Below are 24,107 nucleotides of genomic sequence, written 5' to 3'. Positions count from 1 at the left end.
GTAAGAAAAAGAATAAACTGAAAAAAACTGATTTGCTGAAATGGAAAGGGCACAGGGCTTAGCAACTGGGCACATCCAGGCCCTACCCCAGGAATGTCATTTACCAATTGTTTAACCTTGGAAAGTTACATCATCTGCTGAGCCTCAGTCTTCCCATCTGCAAAATGGAAGTAATAAGCCAATTTATCTCTCAAGAGTGTCAACAGGGTGGCATGTCAGCCACTCATTCATCTACTCAACAGAACTTGAAGAGGGACCTTGCTGCCCTGTTCTAAACACTGGGGATATATAGAAGATGCCTGCCACCTGGGAATTTGAGGAGAAAGGACGTGCACCCCAGAAAAGTCATCAAGAAGCCTGTTTCAGATAGTCATGTGTGCAGAGAAGGCACTAAAGGTGAAATTATAGAGGATGACTGTTGGAAGTTGGGGGAAGGACACCGTGTGCAGACAGGTCAGGGAAGGAAGCCTCCATGAGGAAGGGACATCTGAAGTAAGACCTGTATGAAATGAAGGGATAAGCCATGCAAACGTCTAGGGCAGATGGAATCCCAGGCAGAGTAAAGAGCATGCACAAAGGTCCAGGACAGAATGGAGCTCAGCACGTTTGTACAATCGAAGGGCCCATGTGTGAGAAATACTTTGAAAACTATGATGCTGCAAGAAAAGGTGGTTTCTCTATTCTGGCTCTCTGCTGTAGAAGGAAAATATCCCCTGGTCACATGAATTATTTGACCAAAAAGTTTCGTGGTCAAAAGAATGAGGTAGCACTAGATTAATAAGTCAGCTTTTTTTTTTTTTTTTTCAATTGCAGGACTTCTCAGAACCCTGAATGTTCTAATGCACATTGTGGATTTCCAGAAGGTGCTATGACACACATTTTCCAAACTCTGATAACCTTGTCCAATGGGACATATCTGGACTAATGTCCTCCGGAACACACTGTGGGGACCGGAGCATCCCTGCTTTTTCAGCACATCTGTGTGTGCCTGGCTTACAGGCTTGAAAACAGGGAGGAACGGGGAAAGAAGGTCATGTGTACCCGCTATCAGTCACTGTGTTTTACCCGCATCACCTGACTTGCATCCTCACCAGAACTCCTCGAGGCAGTACAATTACTCCCATTTTCGAGAAGAGGAAAGTGAGACTCAGTGAGCTTAGCTGCCTGTCCACTCCGTGTGGACAGAACTCCAGTAAGGTCTGCCTGTCTGTCCCCTAAGCCCCTGCTCTTCTCTTTGCTTTCCCATTAAGTTGCAAGGGTTGTGTGAACACACTATCCAAAAATGATAAACATTACCCCAAGTGCCCCTCCCAAATACCTCCCTGACATAGCCCTGTCATGGCTGAAACACAAAAACAAGGAAAACGAGAAAAGCCGCTGGCTTCATTAAAAAAAAAAAATGGGGGAAGGATTTAATATCAGTGATGAGCAATAAAAATAACAAAAGAAGGAAAAAAAGAAGCCACTTCTCAGAGGGAGGAAGTTGGCTGATCTAAGGGATGGGGGAAGGGACATAGGTACTTTTATCAAAGAAATTCTCAGACCTGGGCAAAGATGAAGACACTCTCCCCCTATACAAAGATGATGAGATATTTATAAATTGTCTTTTCTTCATATATATGTATGTATGTGTATATACATATGTTTATATACACACACATATATATTTATATTTATTTTATTTAATTTATTTAACTTACTTATATATTTAATTTATTTACTTACAGACTCAAGTTCCACATAGAGGCATATCCTTAAGTGATTCAATAGCCAATCTCCCCACTGCTGTCCTCACTGCCCAGGGCACTGGCCCCCAGGCATGCACAGCAGAAAGGATGGATGGTGCTCAACCAGAACACAGAAGACCAGCGGTATAGGGCTGGTGTGGGTCCCACTGCTGGCCGTGTCCCTTGACTCTCGGCTTAACTCCTGCGCCCTGCCCCTTTGCTGCAACTACACCATGGGGTGGGGGTTGGGGGGGAGCTGGAATAATAACAGGAAGGTGGTTTATAAGTCACTCTGGGTTGCTCAGATGGGGACAGCGAAGAAGACAGCATGTCCCCACCGGGAAGGGAGGGAAGATGCTCTTTGGCAGGAGCGCTGCAGGGTCCCTGGGAAGTAAGACTGAGAAAGAATGATCAAGATAGGACTCCTTGTTTTCTGCCCAGGAATGCATCGACTGCTGGAAGGGATCCTGGAAGGCTCTTGTACCCTGGAATCCTAGGAGCCAGTGAGGCGGTTGCCCAATGGCGATGAGGCAAAGTCAAGGCCTGCAGGGTCGGGATGGCAGCAAGCTCTCTTGGGGCTCCCGAGGGAGGGAGGGGTGGCCAGCAGAGTGGCAGGGGGTCACTCCTGGCTCAGGTGGCCCGCAGGCACCGGCCCCACCATGTCTCCAGATCTGCCGATGTCTTTACTGTGAACACTCCTGGTAGTTAAATGTTGGCGACTAATTAAAAGAGAGGATTAAGGAGGGCCAAACACAAGTTATTTGTGGTCTTATCTGGCCTATGTGACAGCAGTCTTGAAACTTCTGATGAAGAGGGGCCTGAGAAGTGAATTTCAATGCCAGTTCTGTTGCTGAGCGGCTGGGTGGCTTTGGGGAGCTCACGTCCCTTGCTGGGACCTCAAATGAGAATGCAGAACCAGAGAACCTGTTAGAGGCCTCCCAGCTTCCAGGGACCACGGTTTTATGAAGACAAAACAACAGAGGTATATAATCTCAGAGCCCTTGGGGAGGGGGAGAAATAGATTTTGATAATCCCAATTATTGACAAGGATGAGGAAGCAGAGGAACTCCGGGAGAACTCTGATGGGATTAGAAGTTGAACAACATCTTGGAGAAGAATCAGGAGCATCTGGTCCAGCCGAAGAGACGCAAGTGCTCAGGCACTGCAGTTCCATCTGCCGGCAACTCCCAACAGGTGTTCCAAGAGGCACTGATCCCCCTGTGGGCTGGATAACTTGGGGGAGCCTGTGGCCTCTGGCCGTGAGAAGCTTCTTTCTGGGTTCCAAATCTCATACGCGAATTTCCTATATAGTCATCTGATGGGATGGATATTCATGCGTGGGCTCCTGTAGGCACCATCCCTCACCCCCACCCCACCCAGTCTAAGTCCACGCTGGCTGGAAGGACTCAATCTGGTCACATGAAGAATTTATTTCCTCCTAGAGCTGGCTTTCTCAAAGTTAGCTCCCTGTCCGAACTGCCCTTCTCTGGGTGGGCTGGCATGGGGAAGTGGGAAGAGTTTGAGGTAGAGGGAGAAAGAATGCAAATAATAAATGGGGCAGGAGGGAGGGAGGGAGGAAGGAAGGAAGGGAGGAAGGGAGGGAAGGGAAGGGAAGGGAAGGGAAGGGAAGGGAAGGGAAGGGAAGGGAAGGGAAGGGAAGGGAAGGGAAGGGAAGGGAGAGAGGAAGGGAGTTTACTAATTGTGTAAGCACACGGCCCACTGAATTTTATAATAAGCTGGTCAATCTCTGTTTAGAACCATAGGATAGTGTGTGTGCATGTGTGTGCGTGTGTACGTGTGTGTGTGAGAGACACACACACACGTACACACGCACACACAGGAGCCTCAATCCCAGACTGTTGCTTTTCTCACCGGGAAGCCTTTTACCTTCCTCACCACCATCGCTAAGCCCCCAAACGTTCCCCCTTCCCCTAGGTGTAGCGCTGGGATTTGGCTAGAATTTCTCCACTGGACCTCTCCCTTGAAACCCGATCCTGTTTTCGTGGGCCTCTGAATTTAGTGTAAGTGCTGCACAGGGCCTGGAGACCCTTGAATCTAGGTCAGAACACACCGCCTGGATTGACTTTGCTGTAGTGATGCTCCTCCCCGGGTAGCCCACTAGGTATCACGCTCTCTGGAGAGGATAATGAAGATGAGAAGGGGCAAAGGGTGGGAGAGGAGGCTGAGCGGGTGGAGATGGCGGGGAAGGCACAGAGGCAGCAAGAAAGAGGACGAGTGGGGACGGGAGACGAGGGGCGGAGGGCTGAAGGCTGGGGAGGCAAGGTTGGCCCCTCTCGCTATCTGGAAAACAGCTGAGAGGCAAGTGGGCTGTTTCTGCCAGAGCCAGCTGAAATGTGTGCTATAAAAAGTGATGCTATTTACCTTGGTGTTTTGAGAATGAAGAAAAACATCCCGTGGCTTTTTACAGTTGTTGCTTATTTTTCTTTTCCCTCCTCCCAGTTTGCTTGTTTTAATGCATTTGCACATTTGTGCAGTCCTGACTGGGTGTGTGCCTCTTCTGCTCTCCAGGAGCAGCTCCTCCTTCCTCACCCCCGGTCCCCTGGAGCATTCAGGAGGGGCCCCCAGTACCCCCCCCCCCGCCATAGCTGTGGCACTGGGGGCTCAGCCCGTCTCAGCCAGGTCCACGCTCAGGGCCGAGCCACAGAGGCCCTCAGAGCCACAGCCCCCTCACCTCCAGCGTCCCCCTCACTAAATGCTCACACATGAGCAGCCAGGACAAGTCCCCTTCTCTCCTGGATGTACTTGGCTTCGATGGGGACCTCGTGGCTTTCAGGGGCAGACAAAGCAGGATTCTGCCTCCCTACTGCCTGGACGGCCTTGACTCACTGTCTCTTGTCCACACCTCACAGGACAGGTGTGATCATGAAATAAAATAATGATATAAGCTGATGAAGTGCATGTTGGTTCCTTCCCCCACCCTCTCACTCCTCCCAGCTCTTGGGAAGCACAGAATGTCAGAAGTGGAAGGAACCAGAGAGAACATCCAATCCATCACCATCATCCTATGGATGGGGACATCGAGGCCCAGAGAGGCAGAGTGACTGGCTCATAGTCATATAACCAGTGAGTCCCCGCCCGGTGCTCTTCTGCGCCCAAAGAACTCAACAAATGCTAAACAATTGATTTGCTTCTGAGGTTAAACACTTCTGTTTACTTCGGGCACAGGAACTGTTAATTAAGATTTCAAAGAAGCCAGTGCTGGCCTCCGTCAACTCGCCCGTGGTCCCGGTGGCTGGTTAAGGATGGGAAAGAAAGCATTGCAGAAAAGGTCTAATGGATTTACATTTCCCATTGACATTGTTTCCCTGGGTTCTGAGAATCAACTTATTTTTATAGTCTGGAGAGCCAGGGATGAAAAAGCCCTTTTAGTATGAAATATATTTATATTTATATTTAAGGAGCTCTTTTGCCTCCGAACGATTGCAACAGACTTTGCACAACAGAACTAGAGACAGTGGGTGCAAAACAATGTGGGTTTTGCAATCACCTTTTGTGTCCCCTGTGGTGGCAGGGGCGTGGGAAAGGCAGTGTCTCCCCCCGCCACCCCAACCCTTTCCTCTCCTGGCTCCCAGGTACAGAGGGCAGGGCCGGATCGCCTTTCAGAGGGCCTTACTCTGGGGGAGCCCACCGAGACTCCCATCCCCGCCTCAGTCTCTCTTTTTCCTTCTGGGTCTCATTAAACAAACTTGAGAGGTGCTGTGTGAGCATGGACCAGCCCTTCCCCTCTGGGGGCTCTAGAATTCTGGAGGGTAACGCAGGAGTTTGGACCCTCTGGATGTCCTAGATGATGTCCAGAGCTTCCTCCAGCTCTAAGAGCTTCATGCAGAGTTTGAGGCAGAGAAGCACCCCCGTCAGATCAGAAAGTGGCCATAATTATTCTGTATTAATACATCACCTTGGCACGGTGTCTCATGGTCTGCAAGAGGATCTTCACCTGTGGTGCACCATTTAGCCCTCATGACCCCTGGTGGGGTAGATATTATTGTCCATTTATTCAAAAATAGGAAAGCGAGACTCAGAAAAGTGAATGACTTGTCATGGACACACAGGCGAGAAGGGGCACGTTCAGACCCAGGTAAGAGTATCACCCAAACTCCTATTCTTGCCAGGAAACACCATTCTCTCTTAGCTTCAGACAAGGGGCATAAACGACACCAGATCAGAGGCACGGATGGAGTGAGGCCACGCCATTATCAGAGACTCTGAGACCGCTGGAGGGATCTCAGGAGCTGGGTTTAGGGAAGACGCAGAGATTTCCCCATCACTGGAATACGGTGAACTGGGATAAAGCAAATACCAGGCTCCCTCCATTCCCCTAAATAATTACTCCAGTATTTCAGAGCTGCAGGAGAGTTAATCCACCTCTCTTCTCTTTGTCCAGATGTGGATGCTGAGACCCAGAGAGGGAAAGTGATGTTTACCACACGAGCAAGCCATTGTCAGCGCTAGGACTGCGAGCCAGGTGAGGGAGACTTTCCACCAGCGCGCATTCCTGCTTCCCTCCCTGGCCCCTGGAATCCAGAGAGGACGTGTGGGCCTCCCAGGCCCAGAGGCAGAGGTGACCAGAGGCCAGAGGATGGAGCAGGGAGAACACACAGACTTTTCACAGCCACACGCATGTCTACGCAGTTGCAGAATTCCTCCATCTGCTTCTGGCTAGCAAACGGCCCCGGGCAATCAGACCCCGGGTCCCTTACCTCTGTTCGGCAGAGCTGTAGGTCTCCCCTCTCTGGCAGCTGCTCAGGGTGACGGGGTCAAAGTTGTCGAAGGAGCGGAGGGCCACCCCCGAGACGGCGACCAGGGGTGAACTGAAGCTCACGCGGACCGCCCGGCTATGGTAGAAGGGCTGGCTGAGGTCATGCACCACGGGGATAATCAGGGGATTGTTCCTGCAGCTCAGGACATGGAGGCCTGTCAGGAGAGACAGAGGGCCGAGGGGCCAGGCTCATTACTCAAGGCCAGTCACGCCCTCCCCAACGGGCCCTTCCCGAAGCCCCCAGACCCTTTCATGTCACTGCACAAAAGCACCATTGGGTGGCCAGTGGGGATTTTGAGTTTGATTGAAAGTTTCTTTGTCTGCCTTTTTCTCTTGGTTCCAAATCTTTCCAATCCCTTTGCCTCCCGCCCCCTAAGCTTTCCCTTCACCTAGCGCCCACAGCCTCTCTCCCTCCCCCAGTGGCCACCCCTCACACAAGCATGGCTGGCCCTCACCACCCTCCCACATTGCCTTCGGGCTCGATGGCCCGAGCTGCTAGTTTTCAGGCTGCCTTCCCAGTCAGCCACAGAGATGGTACAAATCATTCACAGCAACAGGCCACCCTCGTTTTTAATCCAGGAACCCAGCAGCAGTCCTGTGAGGTCCGGACCTCGGTAGCCAGGCTGCAGAGGTAACGCTGGGAATCAAGGGCAGGAAGTGGTTTTCCAGAGGCGCCCAGAACAGCCAGCCATGTAGACCAGGCTTACCCCATCCCAAAGCCCTTGGTTCTTTCTAGAACGGGGAACAGGTCCCAGGCTTCAAGGAGGATGGGAGGGGGCAGAGAGGAGGGGCACACCCAGAAGAGGGAAGGGAACGATGGGGTGGGATGGAGTTGGAAAAATGGACACTTCCTTTGGGGTCTGGTGGACCTCGGTTCACATCACGACTTAGCCTACCTAACGATGTGACTCCGGCAAGCTCCTAAAACTCAGTTTCTGCATCTAAACTTGGGGCTGATCCTAAGCACATCCTGGCAGGCCTGCGCTGTTGGGGACATTCAGCTCCCCATCCAGAAGGCAGCCTTCTCTGGTCCCTGAGAACAGCAAAGCCTCCCCAGGGGGTGGCAGGATACGGAGGACAGAGGCCAGGGGACACTGCGGGGAGGGATGGGGACACGTGGAAGCCTCAGACACTGAGTCACGGGATCCCAGCAGCTTCTGTGGAACTGGACCTCCCCCCACGCCTCCGAGCTCTCTGCAGTGCCAGGACAGCTAGGAAAATATTTGCTTCTCATTTAGGGAAATTTCTCCGGAATCCAGATAAGTCCAGAGGGTTTTTTCTTCTCTTCCTTATTCATATGTCCCCCTGCCTTGCCTCTAAAACTAAATAAGTAAACATAAAAACAAAACAAAATCCTCGCCCTGCTCCCTTGGCTTCTGCTTGACCCTGTGATGACCCTTTGCCTGCTGGCTTCATACGGGGCTTTGAACCGAGCTCTCTGTGGAATGGTGCATGCATAGCTCGGAAGCCCAGCCTTCAGGGCTGGCCTGGGATTCCAAACACCTGGAGGTGTGGTGCGAATGTGGGACGGATAACAGGACTTTCCTAGTGCCGGGTCTCATGCTGGGCACCGTCACAACAGCCCTAAGGAATAGCTCATAGAATCTCTCTCAATCTCGCTCTGATGATGAAGTGGCACCGTTGTCCCCATTGTGCCCAAGAAGAGAGCAAGATGCCACATGAGGGGCTTTGAGGTCCAGAGAAGTGTGCCCCTTCTCGAGCCGAGTGAGTGGCAGGGACAGGACTGAAGCCCGGGCCGTTGGCTCCGGAGCTGGGGCTCTTCCCTCTGCCCCGTGCACACGTGGGTGCACAGAAGGGTGTGCAAGTGACAACTCTGGTCTCGTCCTCCCCACCAGCCCTGTGTGGAGGCAGCTTCTCGGCACGCAGGACCTGGCTCTTTACCTGCCTTCCCAGTCCCGACCTTTCCTCATTCCTCCTCCCATGGGGAGCCCTGCAGGTGGTGTGCAGACACAGGTTCCACTGTGGGGCACAGGGGATGCCTCGGGGTACAGCGGAAAGAGCCATGGCCGTGATTCCAAAGACCTGGCTCCTCTCCTCTCTCCCCGGGGTCTCTCAATGCCTCTCCTGGGGGTCTCAGGCGCTGATACCTGGACAAAGGGCCTTTTCTCAGTCTCCTTCTCAGGGTCTTTTGAGGATCAGATAGGGCGCCTGAGATTGAAGGTGCCTGGCAGAAGGGAGCTCTTGAAGGGAGGACTTGGACAGTGGCCCCTGATCCCCATATCTGCCACATCCAGGCTTCTCTGAATACACAAAAGCCTCCTGACTTGAAAGCAAGCAGAATGCCAGAGAAGCAAGAAAGAGGAAAGGTGAAGGAAGAACTAGCTCTCGGCTGCTCCTCGAACCGCCCCGGGGCAGATACAGTCCCAAGAGCCATCTGCATGAGAACGTGCTCACCGAGATCGTGGCTCTGATCTTTGGTATCAAATAGCTGGACGCTGATGGTCTCCTGCTTCTGGTCCCCATAATAGGTGCCATCAGTCACCAGGTGGACGATGACAGCTGCGGCAACCATTGGCTGAGAAAAGTATGCCTGAAATGCAGAAGGCACAGGAGGGTCACTCACTCGCTCAGGCTACGGGGCAGGGGTTTCAAGGAGCATCCTCCATTTCAGGGCCTGCACCACTCATCATGGGTCCATGATGGGAATAGGGAGGCAGTGAAGAACACAGGCTCTGAAGTTCAGAAACTCTGTCCCAACTTGGCTCTGCACCTGCTGAGCTGTGTGACAGGGAGTGGTCGCTCTGCGTCTCTGGGCCTAAGTTCCCTCACTTCTAAGTGATATATTAAGTAAATAACTGAATCACAGGGTGGCTGCGAGTTTCCAGTAAGATAATGGGAACAAAGTGTCTGGCACATCCTAAAACCACAAAAAAAGGTATTACTATTATTTGTCACTTCTCCATGCTAGCCTCTGTGCGAGGCATCAAGGAGACAAAGCAAAGTAAGACCCAGCCCTTGCATTTCTGCAGACTATGGAGTTCAAAGTGGGTCAGTGACATGCAAACACAATCCATAATCCTTAGGAAGATGGGCCTAAATACAGTGATATAATACCATGTGACAAGCACCTTCCGACAGATGACTGGACATGTACAGGACTAGAAGGGAGAGAACAGTCACTTCTCTGTGGGATCAGTTAAGACTTCAAGGAGGAGAAGACAATCTTAAAGGCCTTGAATGATGAATAGAAGGTTCCAGGCAGACAAAAGGTTTCCAAAGTCTTTGCCAAAACAAGAAGGACGAGGGGCATTCCATGCGCGATGAAGGGATTCTATTTCAGGGAGCCTCCTACTGCTAAGTGTTTTGTTCTCTGTCCTTACAATTAACACCCTCAGTGGGGAGACAAACCATCTTGCGAAAGGGTCATGGGAGTTGGTGCTTCCTGGGGGCCACTGCTGGAGATTCTAAGGCTCGTAAAACTGTGGCTTACCCGGAGCCAGAAAGTGGTCTGAGCCATCTGGGAGTACGAGTAGCTGATGGTACAAGGGTACCAGGCATGCTGGGAAATGCCTTCACTGAGATCTATCACCTTTGTTCGACACACCTGGGAAGAGATAAAGAAAAAAATGTTTTAGAGGGTCTCAGCAGTTGAACTAAATTCAATTAGATGCACCTTTACTATCCATCCATTTTGTTCTGGGCACTGCAGGAGAAAACAGGGATGCACAGACTGGAGGCTGCTCCAGGAGCCCACGTTCTACTGTAGAACAGGGAGTCCTCAACACTGTGAAGGACAGAACAGAGAACATGTTTTGGTGGTAGAGGTGACAGAGAAATGCTCACGGGGACAAATGCTGGAGGACTTGGCATCTGAGCTGGATCTTAAAGAACAGAGCGGACACAGGGGAAGGGCACTGCGGGTGCAGGGAGCAGGAGAAAAGGCTCAGAGGAATGGAGAAATCTAGAATGCTCAGGGTGTGCTAAGCTGCCTGGTACTCTTAGAGCTTGCTTGGGGAAGGTGGCAGAAAATGCAGGATCAGGGGTGGGATATCATCGAGTCATGAATCGCAAGCAGGCCATTTTAGAACAAATCTGTACATTATGCTCAGAGCTGTATTACGGACAGAGAAAGGCATATCCTTGGACAGGATGGGCATATTCCCCAAAGACAGAGTGTGTGTGTGCGTGTGCATGTGTGTGTGCTGCGTACGCGTGCATACTGTGTATCCAAATGTCATTTCATCCCTCAGTTCATTCTCTTATCGGAGTCCGATTTGTTGGGAGATGGCTATTCGCCCAGCACCGTGGGACGAGACAGACGCGGGGAGCTTGCAGTGGACAATGAGTGTAGATATCCATCAAGGCACCACACCAGCATACACAACTGAAAACCGTACAGCAGAAAACAGAAAAGTTCTATGATGGAAAAAGCTAGGAGCAACTGGCTTGTTCTTGAGATTGGTCAGATCTTTTGCAGAAGGCCATCTCACATTTGTGTTTTCCCTCTGACCTTGAATGTGGCGTCTCTCTCAACACTCCCCTGTGGATTTGGGTCTCCCTATACCCTACTCACCTGAGAAAGGCTGACCTAGCAAACTCTAAGGCTCTTGAAAGCCATTAAAAAAAAAACAACCAAAAGATAATCTAATATCAATCACAGTAAACATACATGTAAAACAAACAAAAAAGGGGAAAAAAGAAAAAAATTATATTCAAGGATACCTATTCTAGCAATATTTGTAGTGGCAAAAGATCGGGAATAGTTTGTATGCTCATCTGTTGGGGAAGGGATGCATCAGGTAAGAAATATTCATGTGACAGATTTCTATACAGCAAAAGACTTAAGAGGCCTGAATTAGATTCATATACAGGGATGATACTAGAAATATTTAATGTCAGGTCCAGTATGGGTCCTGGCCACTCAAAACGGAAGCCCTACTCCTGAGTTCAAGACATTAGTGAAGAGATTGCAAAAGCATAACACTGAGTAAAAACAAAGCAAAACAAAAGGAACAAGGCATAAATGGACAACTACAATATGATGTCACTTATAAAAATCACACAAAGCAAGACCATATATTGCCCAGAGATTTTGCTAAATGAGTACAGAAGAATTAAAAACAGAGTAGAAAAGTCATGTATCAAATTCACTAGTCAAACTCAAGATAAAATGCATGATGCATGAGTTGCAATCTACAACTGCAATCATCAGTGTTTTTTTTTTAATGAGCTTTTTTTTGTATTGGAGTGATTTTATAGTTACAGAAAAGTTGCAAAGGTAATATGGAGTCCTCTAAGTATGCTTCATCCAGTGTCCCTTACTGTTAGCATCTTCATCAATTCATTCTTGAAACCCCAAACAGAGGAAGATAAGTCGCTTAGCCAACTTTGGAGAATCACAGATCAGTCACCCAGAAAGTTCTGCAGTGGCATGCTGGCCTCATTTAAGGAGATCCTGGTTTATCTTTGACATTTGAATGTTGGATTAGGTCATGGATTTTCAGGGATTCCTTGGAGGTGTCTGCCTGCGGGTCAGGATGTGAGATCTGCTTCCTTCCTTCTCTACTGCTTTACCTGTAGCATCTCCACTCATCTGTCTTAGATATTGAGCTGCCATGTAATGTTTCCTTTAAGAAATGAGCTTCACTGCTTTAAGAACATTGAAAAGTACTGAAACCTGTTTCTTGCCAAAGTTCCCCTCCCCCTCTCCGAGAAACCAGTGGGTCCTGAATATCACAGGTAACATCTTAAGGAGAGTAGAGGTGCCAAGAATCAAACATCTCATTGGCCAGAAGCAGGTGATGGCTTCTGATATGCAAATCTTTAGAAGCCTAATACCAAGGAGACTATGGGCAAAGCAGCCACTTTAATAGGCTGGAAGATGTCTTCAAGTTTATTTATTTTTCTCAAAAACAACTGGGATGGAGCTTAGGCAGATCTGCCAGTGGATTGTGTTACATTTTACAACAGTGCGAGACTTTGCATAAACTATCCATGGCATTTGAAATCCAGGCCAGCAATTGGACATGTATCATTTTGGAATTCTTTCCCCTGTGTTCTGAGCTGCCTGTCCCCAGCAGAGTGTGGTGGAGCACATCTCTGGAGTGCTGGGGGTCGGGGGAGGCCTTATCTCTGCATCTAAAACATTCACGGTCAGAGAAGTCTAAGACGTGAACAAAGCCCCTCTTATTGTTTAAATACAATTTTCTCTTATCTCATCAGCTCTATCAGCACTAGACAGGGCTTTAGAGGTACATACTGCTGTTATTTTATTCTCCTGTTTTCCTACTTGGATTGTGTTTGTTTCAAGCTGGCTGCGATCCTGACCAGGGACAGTCAAAGCAGATCAGAGAGGAACAAACAAATCCAGCTGAACCTTTGCCCAAAGCCCCAGTTGATCTTAAAACCATCTATGTTCCTGGGGAGGCTGGGGGGAGCGGGCTGCAGGGGAAAGGTGAAGGAAACACACACAAGCCTCCCACTTTTACAGACCTTGTGGATTCTGCTCATTCAGCAGCCATTTACTGAGGGTATATGGTTGTACACCAGGCTCCACGTCCCTGAGAGAAAAAGAGCTTTGCCCTTGGCCACAAGGTTGGTCACTAGGGATACAAGTGTGATCCCAAGGTGACTGATTCTCTGCGGATGCTCTGTATTCATCCACTCACTTCTTTGCACCTTCCAAAAAAAGCCAGTCTGACTGCATAAAGGATTACTGAACAATTTAGATCTTCCTGAACATTCGTGGGGGAACAAGCAGGAGAGTTACATCCCACACTCCATGGGGACTCAAGCTCCCCCAGCAACCCCAGGAAGCGAGTTCTGTCTCACTCATTATCTCCATTCCTCTAGTTTCTCCAGTGTCGCTGGCTCCAGTGGCCTCCCTATCTCTCCCAACCTCTCCCTCTTCCCCATCTGCACCTCTCAGATCTCACGTAAGCCATTCTTCTCTCCCTCAGATTATCCACTCTTGCACACACAAGTCCTTCTGATGATGCCAACAACCCTCCCCAGAGCTGTCGGGGGGATGAACGTAGCAACCTTCTACCCTCTCTGTTATGCTACGATCTGTCTCTTCACATCATTCCACCTTGTGCAACACATATAGGGGGCTCCAAACACCTGGGCAGCCTCTAGGCTTCAGGTTCCCCTAGACAGATGAAGAGGGGGTCTCCCAGCTGGAACCTGCCTTTCTGCCTTGCCCACTCCCATGTCTGGTGCGGCATTATTCACAATAGCCAAGATGCGGAAACAAACTCAAGGTCCATCAAGAGGTTAATGGATGAACAAAATGGGATCTACTGATACAATGGAATGTCATTCAGCTTTAAAAAAGAAACCCTACCATATGTGACAGTAAAGATGAACCTTGAGAACATCATGCTAAGTAAAATAAGGCAGCCATGAAAGGACAAATATTCCACTTTTTCCATTAAAAATTTCCAATAATAATTCCATTATTCCACTTACAGGAGGTATCTAAAGTAGTCAAAATCACAGAATTGATGAGCGGAATAGTGATTGTTGCCAAGGGCTGGGGAAGGGTGGGAAAGGTAGTTGCTAATCAACAGACATCAAGTTTCAGGTAAGCCAGATGATTCAGTTCTAGAAGTCTTTTGTACCTGTAGTCAACAATATTTTATTGTACACAAAGAAATTTGTTAAGACGGTAGATCTCAGGGTGCCTGAGTGGCTCAGTGAGTTAAGTGTCTGACTCTCAATTTTGGCTCAGGTTGTGACCTCGGGGCCCTGAGATCAAGCCCTAAGTCGGGCTCCATGCTCGCAGGAAGTCTTGCTTGGGATTCTCTCTCTTCCTCTCCCTCTCCCCCCACCGCTGTTCTCTCTCTCTCTCTCAAATAAATAAAATCTTTTAAAAAAAGGTAGATCTTTTGTTAACTTTTTTGTCATAATAAGGTGAGATACAGTAATATTTTGAATGACTAAAATACTGATATTCACTGAATGAACAAATACATTAATAAAATAAGTGAGCCAGTTCAGGTGTTGGGGGGGGGAGAGAAATTCATATAATGATGCTAGGCAAAGAGCAGACATGGTTGGGCTGGCAAGCACCCTCCCTTAGGTATTCTCAGGGTTGGAGGTGGGATTACCCAGTATCTTCTTGATTACTTCAGAGCCAGAGAACTCACTTCCGTTTATAGGCAGCTCAATTGACTTCTGGACAGCTCTTCCCCATTGCCAGGAGAAAATGTCTGGCTATACTTCCTCCTCCTTTTTCCTCTAAGTAGCAACGTCTATAAGCTTTCTGATTTAGAGTTCCCGACTCAGAGGGAATTAAAGAGTTATCTACTGAGACCATTCCTTTTGCCGGGCTCAAGGAAGGGTGGGCTGACTTGTACAACATAATACAGCAAGTAGGTGGCAAAATTGCTATTTAAATGCAGAATTTTCAGGGGTGCCTGGGTGGCTCAGTCGTTAAGCGTCTGCCTTCGGCTCAGGTCATGATCCTAGGGTCCTGGGATCGAGTCCCACATCGGGCTTCCTGCTCAGTGGGAAGCCTGCTTCTCCCTCTCCCACTCCCCCTGCTTGTGTTCCTGCTCTCGCTGTCTCTCTCTCTGTCAAATAAATAAATAAAATCTTAAAAAAAAATAAAAAATAAAAAATAAATGCAGAATTTTCTGGCTTCAGGAACTGGTGCTTTTTTCCTCATCTATGTTTGGCACCCCCTCGATCCTACTTTTTTTCTTAAAAAGTTTATTATTTTAGTAAGCTCTATACCCAATGTGGGGCTCAAACTCAAGGCCCTGAGCTCAAGAGTCGCATGCTCTTCTGACCAAGGCAGCCAGGAGCCCCTCAGTCCTGCTTTTTTTGTGTGTAGACCCACCTCCAGTGAGATGTCTCCCTCTTCCCCCAAGAACTCATGGCAGAAAGAGCAGACAGGAATTCGGGTTCCCATGACACTCCTTTCTTCAGGAGAAGCCCAGCTCTAGGTCTTTGATGGCAGCCGAGGAACCACTGCCCTCCAGTCCCATCTTTTTTTTTTTTTTAATTTTATTTATTTATGTGACACACAGAGAGATAGAGAACACAAGCAGGGGGGAGCGGCAGGCAGAGGGAGAGGGAGAAGCAGGCTCCCTGCTCAGCAGGGAGCCCGATGTGGGACTCGATCCCAGGACCCTGGAATCATGACCTGAGCCGAAGGCAGACGCTTAACCGATTGAGCCACCCACGTGTCCCACCCTCCAGTCCCATCTTAACACCTGCAGGACCCGAGGAGTAGGAGACTGCTTTCCCACTTGGTCTTTAGCACAATGCCTTAGACACCCCATCACCTTCAGAGATTTGCTTACACCAAACACCCCCCATGGGCAACAGGAGACCTGGATCAGTTCTGGCTACGTCCTTACTAGCTGGACATCTCCCCCACCCTCAGCTGCCCCATCTGTGAAATACAGTAGTTGCACGGAATGACCCCTAAGTACCCCAGGAGCTTAAGGACACCCACAGTCATAACATCCACCATGGGTCTCAAGGTCACAATGTCATTTATGCTCACAGAGGTTGGAATCATCGTCCCACTTTTCTGATGAGACTTTAAACAACCACTTTAAGATCATCTATCCAGTTGTGTAGGACGGCCAGAAGCCAGACTCTGATCCCTCCGATGCCATGTTCTGTGTGCCTGTCTTGGTCAAAACCTCCCCTTCGTCTGATGGATAGGAAGGCACCAGCTACCCCTCTCTTTGCCTCTAGTTGTTCCACCTGCTCTCCCTGCTCCAAGGTCCTCATAATTACCCTGCCAACGTGAAGAACTAATCCTGTTGCCCCGCTACTTATCACCCCCTCCATGGCTGCCCAGGGACCACGGGATGGGAGGTTTCCCAGACACAGCTTGCAAAGGCCTTCGGGAGCCGGTTTCAGCCCCGTCACCACCTTCATTGCCAGTGGCTGTCCCTCCTCCCCCCTCCCCTCCCCACGTAGCAGGTGGGCATCTGCACATGTGCACAGCGGTGCTCCCTTCTCCCCGAGGGATGCTTTCCCTCCCATGCCCTGCACTCCACCACCACGATGTCTGTGCCCAGACTTCTCCGGCCCCCTGCCCCCCTCCGCCGCACTGGCTGCCCATTTTGTGAAATACTACACACACTTCAAAGCCAGTCTCAAATATCACCCCTCCTCTGAAAGCCCCTTTGCTCACTGCCCCCCCCAGGCAGAATTAATTGCTCTTCTCTTGTGTTCATATAGCTCTTTATATACCTTGGTTACAGCGCTTGTCAGGTTGGATTATGGTTATTTAGAGCCCAGTCTTATCCCTTGAAATTCTGAAGACTTCCAAGGTGAGAGGCATGCTTTATTCATGCTCATGTCAATCCTAGCCAATTGCCCAGCCCCAGGACGCAGTAGGTGCCCCGAGAACAAGAGTCCCAGCAGGAGCGGTAGCAGCTAGGGGGTGCCTGTCCTAGGCTGGGCGCTTTGTTAAGGTCTCCATACGTACTAGATCATGCAGGCCTCATGACAACTCTGTCAGGGAGGTACTATGATTATACCCATTTTATAGATAAGGACTCCAGGCCCACATACCTTGCCTAAGGTCACACAGCTCGTTAGAGGAACCAGGATTCAATGCTAAGGCACAAACTCAGCCCACACTCTTAATGGTAGATTAAGGCCGCCTTGAAAACGGTTGCTTGCCTATCTCTCAGGGTCATGGAGGATGGACTTGGGATTTCTCCTGAACAGAAGTTGCTTCAGCAGCCCAGAGCAGGCCCCTACAGGGCTGCCCCAGGGTGGGTGATGTGGTCAAAAGAGCCCAGGGTTGCCAGGCAAGAGGCTTGGCTGCTAGAGCTGACCCACCTGCTTACTTCTTCTGACACTCGTCCTTCCCATGTGCAGAAGGACAGAATAAGATGAATCCCTAAAAGGCTTTTCAGTTCTGACATTCTGCCAGCTTTTCTCTTCCAGCCTCTTCCTGGTGAATGCTGCAGGAGAGAGACTCTGTCACGAAGTGGGATTGTTCTGTCAGCCCCTGAGTCAGCTCCTGGACCCCATGTCTCTGGTCTCTGGAAGGCTAATTTCACAGCCACCTTTCTACGAACACCAGAGGGGTAATGTAAACATTTACTGTAGCCATTCAGGCAATGTGTTTTCTGTTTTCTTTTCTTTTCAGGCATGTGACAAAGAGCTGGTTCTTCCCCCAAAGCTTTGAGATCACTGGATATTTGTGCTGGGGGTATCCTCAGAGATCTGATTCCAGCCATCACATCTGACAGAGAGATGGGGAACAGGGCCCATTGGGGATGGGAGAGACCGCCGGGCCGCAAGCTCCTCTGGGACGAGCCAGGATGTCTGGTGGTGACTGGGGTTGCCTGGGCTGACAGACACGGAGGCCTCTGTGGCCCCAGGACTTAGGGGCTCTTGTCCACTCCACGCACCACCAGCCACTCCATCCAGCACCCGCCTCCAAACTCCCCCTTTGCCGAGGACTGCTTTCAATTAGAGGAGTTAACGATGTCTTGCTTTCAAAGGGTTTTTTAAATCCAGTTTATCTTCCACCCACACACGTCGTACACAAAGGCGGGGAGACAGAGGGAGAGCAGGGGGAGCGGGAGTTCTGGTATTTTCCCACACAGGGGAGATGCCATGAGGTTTCTATTGAATTTCGCTTTTACAGATCTACATGCCCTTTTGTCAATCACAGGAGGGAAGAAGTGCTCTTCAAATCTCTGGCCCGTCCTCTCCAATTTCCTCTTTCAACCCAAAGGGACCTGGGAATGGGGCTCATAGAAAAAGAGAGGAAAAGGAATAGGAAGGGGGAGCATGGGAGAATGCACAAGTGCATACACGCACCTGTACGCACACACACGCACACGCACACCCCAGGTAGTGTTTCCAAATATTTCCACTTGGGCCACATTTTAACGTTCAGGCTTGTAGATCCAATGCCGAGCTATTTCCCCAAGAACTGCAAGGTTGTAAGAGGCCACAGGCAGGACTCCTTGATCTGGAGATGGCGGGAGGGCAAGCCGGCTGGGAGACCACGGGTCAGGCCACGGAGACCATAACACTGAGTGGGCCAGGTGCAATAAAGCCACCTCCGTAAAGCCAGTGTGGCTCTCCCTTCCAGAACATGGTGCTCCCTCCTCAGTGCTCCGCTACGGGAGGGAAAGGGCACCGACTCTCAGAGACAGTCCACAGTACTGATGCTGCCCAGGTATCATCTTGCCATAACTGGGAGGAATAAGCACTTTTGTCCCCATTTGAGAGATAAGAGTCCAAGGTTTGGAAGGCACAGGGCACTTGCTCTCAGCTTAAGAGTCAAAGCCAAGTGATCTGACTCAAGGTCCCTGTACTTCTCACCCCATGGGTGGAGACTCCCCAGTAGCTTTTGGTCACCCCTCTTGCGGTTTCTTGTCTGTCCATGTGTCTCCATGCTTGAGGCAAGGGCAGTGCTTGTGCCCGATCTCTCTCTCCTCTTCACTGGTGTCTAGTGCAGGTCACTAGGCGTGGCTCGGTGAATGCTGCCATATTGAACTAAGGTGGCTTCTCCAAGGCCAAACACGTGGTTCAGGGCTGACATATTTGATCCAGAAGCCCAGGGTGTGGACATGGGAACAGCAACGTGGTACAGAGAAGGCCCAGGAGACCCTGAATTCATTCATGAGCACTAAATGGCCGGACCTGTCCACCACCCAGGCTCCCATGCAGTTAATGGGCAACAAATATGATGATGGCAGTAATACCTGGTATTTGCAGTGATTTCTCCCATTACTCTCATGCACAGCAGAGCCTGTCCGATTCCATTATTTCCTTTAATTCTTAGAACCACCCTTTGAGGAAGGTATTAATATTACCTCTACTTCCTCGATGAGAAATAGGCTGATCGTTAACAGGGAGGACGTGGGCCCTCGAGACTCTTGAACCAGTTGAGGCACACATCAGTGCTGTCTTCCCCCAAGCCCTTGCTTGGGACAGATACCATTAATTAAATGGTGCATGCTGCTGCCCTGAGTGGAGACCCCAGAATCCATCTTAATAAAACACTACGGCAAGCCACTCACCATTGGTCAGGATTGGCCTAGGAGATGAACCTATTTGCAATCCTTGAACTTGGCTGTCAGCTCACTGTCTTTTACATCTTCAGTATCAAGAGCAGTGAAAAGCCTAAAGTAAGCACTAAAGCCAAGACTAGTTGAATAAAAGAATGAATTACCAACAAGAACAATGTTGTTGATCCTTTACTATATACAGATATCCCCTGCTTTTCCAAAGTTCACGTTGCACCCCTTTGCTTGTAGGAAAGGCCTAAATTGGTACCTGTTCTCATTAACCAAAAGAAATTGAAAGAGGATTTTCGCTTTTATGAAAGAAGGCAAAAAGCAAGAACAGCGTTCAGGGTTTGTTTGCGGCAAGTCTTACAGAAGCAGTGTGCATCCCACGTAGTGAGAGCCGCCCCACTAGGGGCTTCTCCAGAACTACCCTCAGCATCTCAGGATCAAGCCACCAGAGCTTCGACCTGTGCCTGTGAGCATCTGTGCTTGATCTCGATTTATTTTGTGGCTTTGTTAGCGAGATGTGGCCTCAGGGATCAGAAAGGCCTAAAAGAGACTATTTTGGGGGTCTGGGAACACTCAAAAATTCTGTCCTATAAATTAACAGCATTTGCTTCTTTGCTTTATGCCATTTGGTTTACAAAAGGTGTCGCAAGAGCACCCTGATTTCGGAGAGCGGAGGAAACCTGTATCAGGCATTCTAACAAGTGTTTCACATGCCTGGTCTTATTTGACCATATATATATATATATATGAACACTGGAAACCCAAACATCGAGATTCTCCTGGCTGCAGAGCACTGGAATCCTCTCTTCACTCCCATGTCCATCCTGGCTTCCCTTGGCCCCTCATTCCAAACTGACCCCCTGAACATACAGAACTTTAAGGGCAACTGAGGTTTGACAGATAAACACACACACACACACATCTCCAATCCCCTCTTCTGACCTCCTTTTTACATACTTAATAGCACTGAAAAAAGATAGAGACAGAAACAGACAGAAAGACACACACACACACGCACACACACACAGAGAGAGAAAGAGAGAGAGAGAGAGGAAGAAAAGCCAGGCTTTTTTGCAGCGACCATTAGAAACAATTATCACTTTCCCCAGGCCTCCAGAGCAGCCTTCCCCCTTTGATGCCTGCCTTATAGAGATAGAGAGGAGGAGGGAGGAGTGGACTGCTTTTCTTTCAATTTCGAGATTTATTATTTGGCATGGACAGACAATCAAGCAAAGCTGAATTTCCTGTGTACAGAGGGGTGTGCAGAGTGGAGAGATGCCTCCTTCCTAGCACCCAGAGCTCTGGAAATAGCAGTGGACCTCAAGGCCTCCACCCAGGAGACACTTCCAGATAAGATCGCTTGGCATTTGATGCCCTCCCAGCCTTGGGGCTCTGCCCTGGTGTGACTAGCCCCTCAATGCCCCCGAGGTCTGTCCCTAACACATTAGGTATTGCACACTCCAGAGGGGTCTAAGATCTTGGGGCCTTGTGCACCTTCCCACATGTCCGGAATCCTGAGGTTTAGGGTCCAAACCCCTAGCCTGATCTAAATGACCATGGAGAAGCAGCTAGGCTTTGGAGCGGAACAGACGTAGAACTCACTGAAGACATCCCTGTTCTGTAGCACATTAACGCTTTTACAGTGAAACTACATTCCTTGGAGGAGAAATGATTCATGATCAATTCTATGGTTCTAGGGGACGGAAACCGGATGCCCTAACCTTCTTCTAAAGGTAAAGTTTATTCAAGGGACCTGAGAAAGCATCCGTGAGAGGTGGCAAGGTCAAGTTGAAACCAGCGACCGTACTCCACGTGCAGATCCTCGCATTCCTGGGAGGCGGGCATCACCGCCCTCGATTACTCTACAGATTCGGAGCATGCCAAAGCCACACCTGTCGAGGCTGCTGAGGGCCGGGTGTGACGCCTGCCGGCCCCGGGTACTCCACGTCTATCTCCCGCGATACAGGGGAGGGTACTGAGGGCCACGGTGTATGAATGGTGAGCATGAGGTGGTGATGGTGATGCCCCAGCTGCTTTCACCTCCGGTAAATGCAGCCCGTGTCATGCTGGAGGGGAGCTTCACTTTTACCTATTTTTAGATGGGGAAACTGAGGCCAAGTGAGACATAATCGGGTTACGAATTACGAATAATGACACTAGTCACCAGTTCATACGGTATGAAGCGTTAGTCTGCACAGTCCCACCCCAAGGGGCGAGCAGCTTCTCCCCACCTTATGCACAGGCGAGCCAGGCATTGGGCTGTACCCATCGCTGGAGCCCAGACAGCTGTTCCGAGGACACACTGGGCAGGGGCTCCAGCTTCTCCAGCTAGGAGATCCTCTAACAAGGGAGAGTGATTACTGTCGGATGCGGCGGTCGGCTTTTGTGCTGCTGACAGCCCCCCCCACCCCTTGAAAGGCCTGGCTGGGCTCATTTCACACGGGCCCTCCGTAGGCCTGCTCCCGGCTCCGTAATTATGCCATTCACCAGTCACCCAGGCCCGCCTCTGAACTCCTGACCCAGCAGTGAAAGACTTGGGATCTCATTACTAATCTCTTAAGCCACCTAGTCTTCCAAAATACATCCATTTAACTTGGAGGCCAAGGCTTTGGGGGTGGGAGCCCGGGAGAGGGAAAACCCAGCGCAGGGACTTCTCATGACACGGCCCACGTCCCCCTTGCTGAGGCCTGTGGCCCAAGCCCTGGGGCAGCTCGCCTGGCTGTCCTGTCCGGCTCAGCGCAGGGCCGGCCTCGCTGAGGAACCGGGAGGCCTTTGGAGGGGAAGGGCATCTGGGTCCACCTGTTTGTAATTTCAGGGGTGTGGGTAGGGGATGAGGCCTCTGTTTGTTTTAATGATTATTATTGTTGTTGAGAAGGGAGGGAAAAAAAATGAGCAGAAACTGCTAACATCTGGAGGATGCTGTCCAGCTTACGTAATCTCCCGTCGCAGAGGAAACACGGGATCCCCAGCCAGATGGTCCGCGGGTGACTTCACGGCACATGTGCCTCCTCCAACAGCAAGATGCTGACGGGGTTAGGAGAGTGCGTGCGGGGACCTTCTTGAAATTCTTAAGGGCTGAGAGGCTGGGGTTTAGGGGCTCCCAGAGATCTGAGTTTTCTTTTGGGAGACTCAGATTTTTTTTTTTCCAGCCAAACCTCGAATTTTTCTATTTCTTTCTCCATTCATTCATTCATTCATTCACTTATTCACTTAATTCAATGTACAGTTACATAGCACTTACTACACATAGGTTCCTTATTCACCTTGGTCTACAGGGTGGAGATGGATCCCAGATTTAAAAGGCAATAAAGGTAAAACCCCTTCTCACAAATAGCTCCCGTGGGGGGAGGGGGAGATAAGGGGCTCTAGAAGCAGATACTCAGAGAGCAGCGCGGTTGGATCTGTGTTCGAGGTATGTTCGGGCTGAGGGAGGGGCACGGACGAAAAAAGTTTCCAGGGCAATCTGTATCTGAGGGCCAGGTCTGAAACGCAAACTCCTAATGTCACATGGGCTCTGGAGAGCAGAGGCCAGAGCAGAGGCAAGAAAAGGGAGAAAACGGGCCACAGCTGAGCCATGACAAACCCAGTTTCCCAGATGATGTCAACAGCAGAAGCATGAAGGACAAAGTTCGAGATGCAGATCTTGCTGCAAGCACAGTTTTGAGCACACGGCTTTTTAAAAGCATGCCGCTATCTTTCTGTGTTGCCAAATCTCTCTCTCTTTTTTTTTTTTTTTCCCAGTCTTTGTACTGAAAGCCATTCATGCAATTTCATCAATTACAGATCAGGATCGGTAAAAGCAGCGTAGACTCTGGATCAGATCAAGGGGCACTGTTAGCTTCAACCGAAGTATTAATTCAATTCGAGATAGGAACAGAGACGCTGCCGGCGAAAGATGAAACTTTCTCTGTGACACTACCAACTCCACATAGGAATCCAGAAGCACCACGATTTTTATTTCAGAGCCCAGAGGTATTGCCAGTTCTGGAGAAGTACACTGAGCATGAAACACTTCCAGTGCTAGCCCAGAATACTGAGATACCGTGACTCTAGAATGGGACTGGGCAATGCTTGTCTGCTTTAAATCTGGCACCCGGAAACCACCTATGGAGAATCAGGAACCAAAGCCCAGAGAACACAACTCCAGGTAGCTTCCATCCAAAATGCCCTCTCTCCTGGCTCTCGAGTGGAGAACGTAGCCGGCTCTGGAGCGAAGTCCTGCAACACGGAAGTCTCCACCACTCAGCTCAGAGCCACAGAGACCCAAGCGGTATGTCTTAGGCATCCTGTAGACCTCTTCTTGGCCTCTCTCCGGGAGCCCTGAGATGTTCACGGGTTAACCAGAAGAGCGCTGACCACATCCAAGCTAGTTGAACAGTGGTTAATGGCAGTTTTGACCATGTAGGCCTATTCAAGAAAGGTCAGAGGAGTGATTTTTCACTTAAAAACATCTGTGTGTTGAAAGAACAACACTTTCGCGAGTTCATAAAACTAGGAGTTTCCAGGTCGTTCTTTTTTGTTTTTCCTCGCGCTCCCCGTTCCTTCCTCTTCTTCTCCAGCTTTCCTAATTAAGACCTGTGTGTTCTAAGTTGTGTCCACGATGAAGTCCGAGTCACATGCCCTGCA

General features: G+C 49.8%; 1 protein-coding gene across 1 annotated transcript in view; it reads right to left on the bottom strand.

Moving 5' to 3' along the window:
• PAPPA (pappalysin 1) overlaps positions 1-24,107 on the bottom strand; it is a 241,317-nt gene that overhangs the window by 62,728 nt on the left and 154,482 nt on the right. Inside the window, exons 11-13 of the mRNA XM_081803476.1 lie at positions 9,956-10,069; positions 8,920-9,055; positions 6,446-6,659 (exon numbers count right to left, since the gene is read on the bottom strand). Coding sequence (XP_081659602.1) covers positions 6,446-6,659; positions 8,920-9,055; positions 9,956-10,069 — 464 coding nt within the window. The remainder of the gene's footprint in view (positions 1-6,445; positions 6,660-8,919; positions 9,056-9,955; positions 10,070-24,107) is intronic.

This window comes from Leptonychotes weddellii, chromosome 14 (genome assembly GCF_054177405.1).
Source record: "Leptonychotes weddellii isolate Sample4059 chromosome 14, ASM5417740v2, whole genome shotgun sequence".
NCBI lineage: Eukaryota > Metazoa > Chordata > Mammalia > Carnivora > Phocidae > Leptonychotes > Leptonychotes weddellii.
This window is presented reverse-complemented; position numbering and strand designations above follow the sequence as displayed.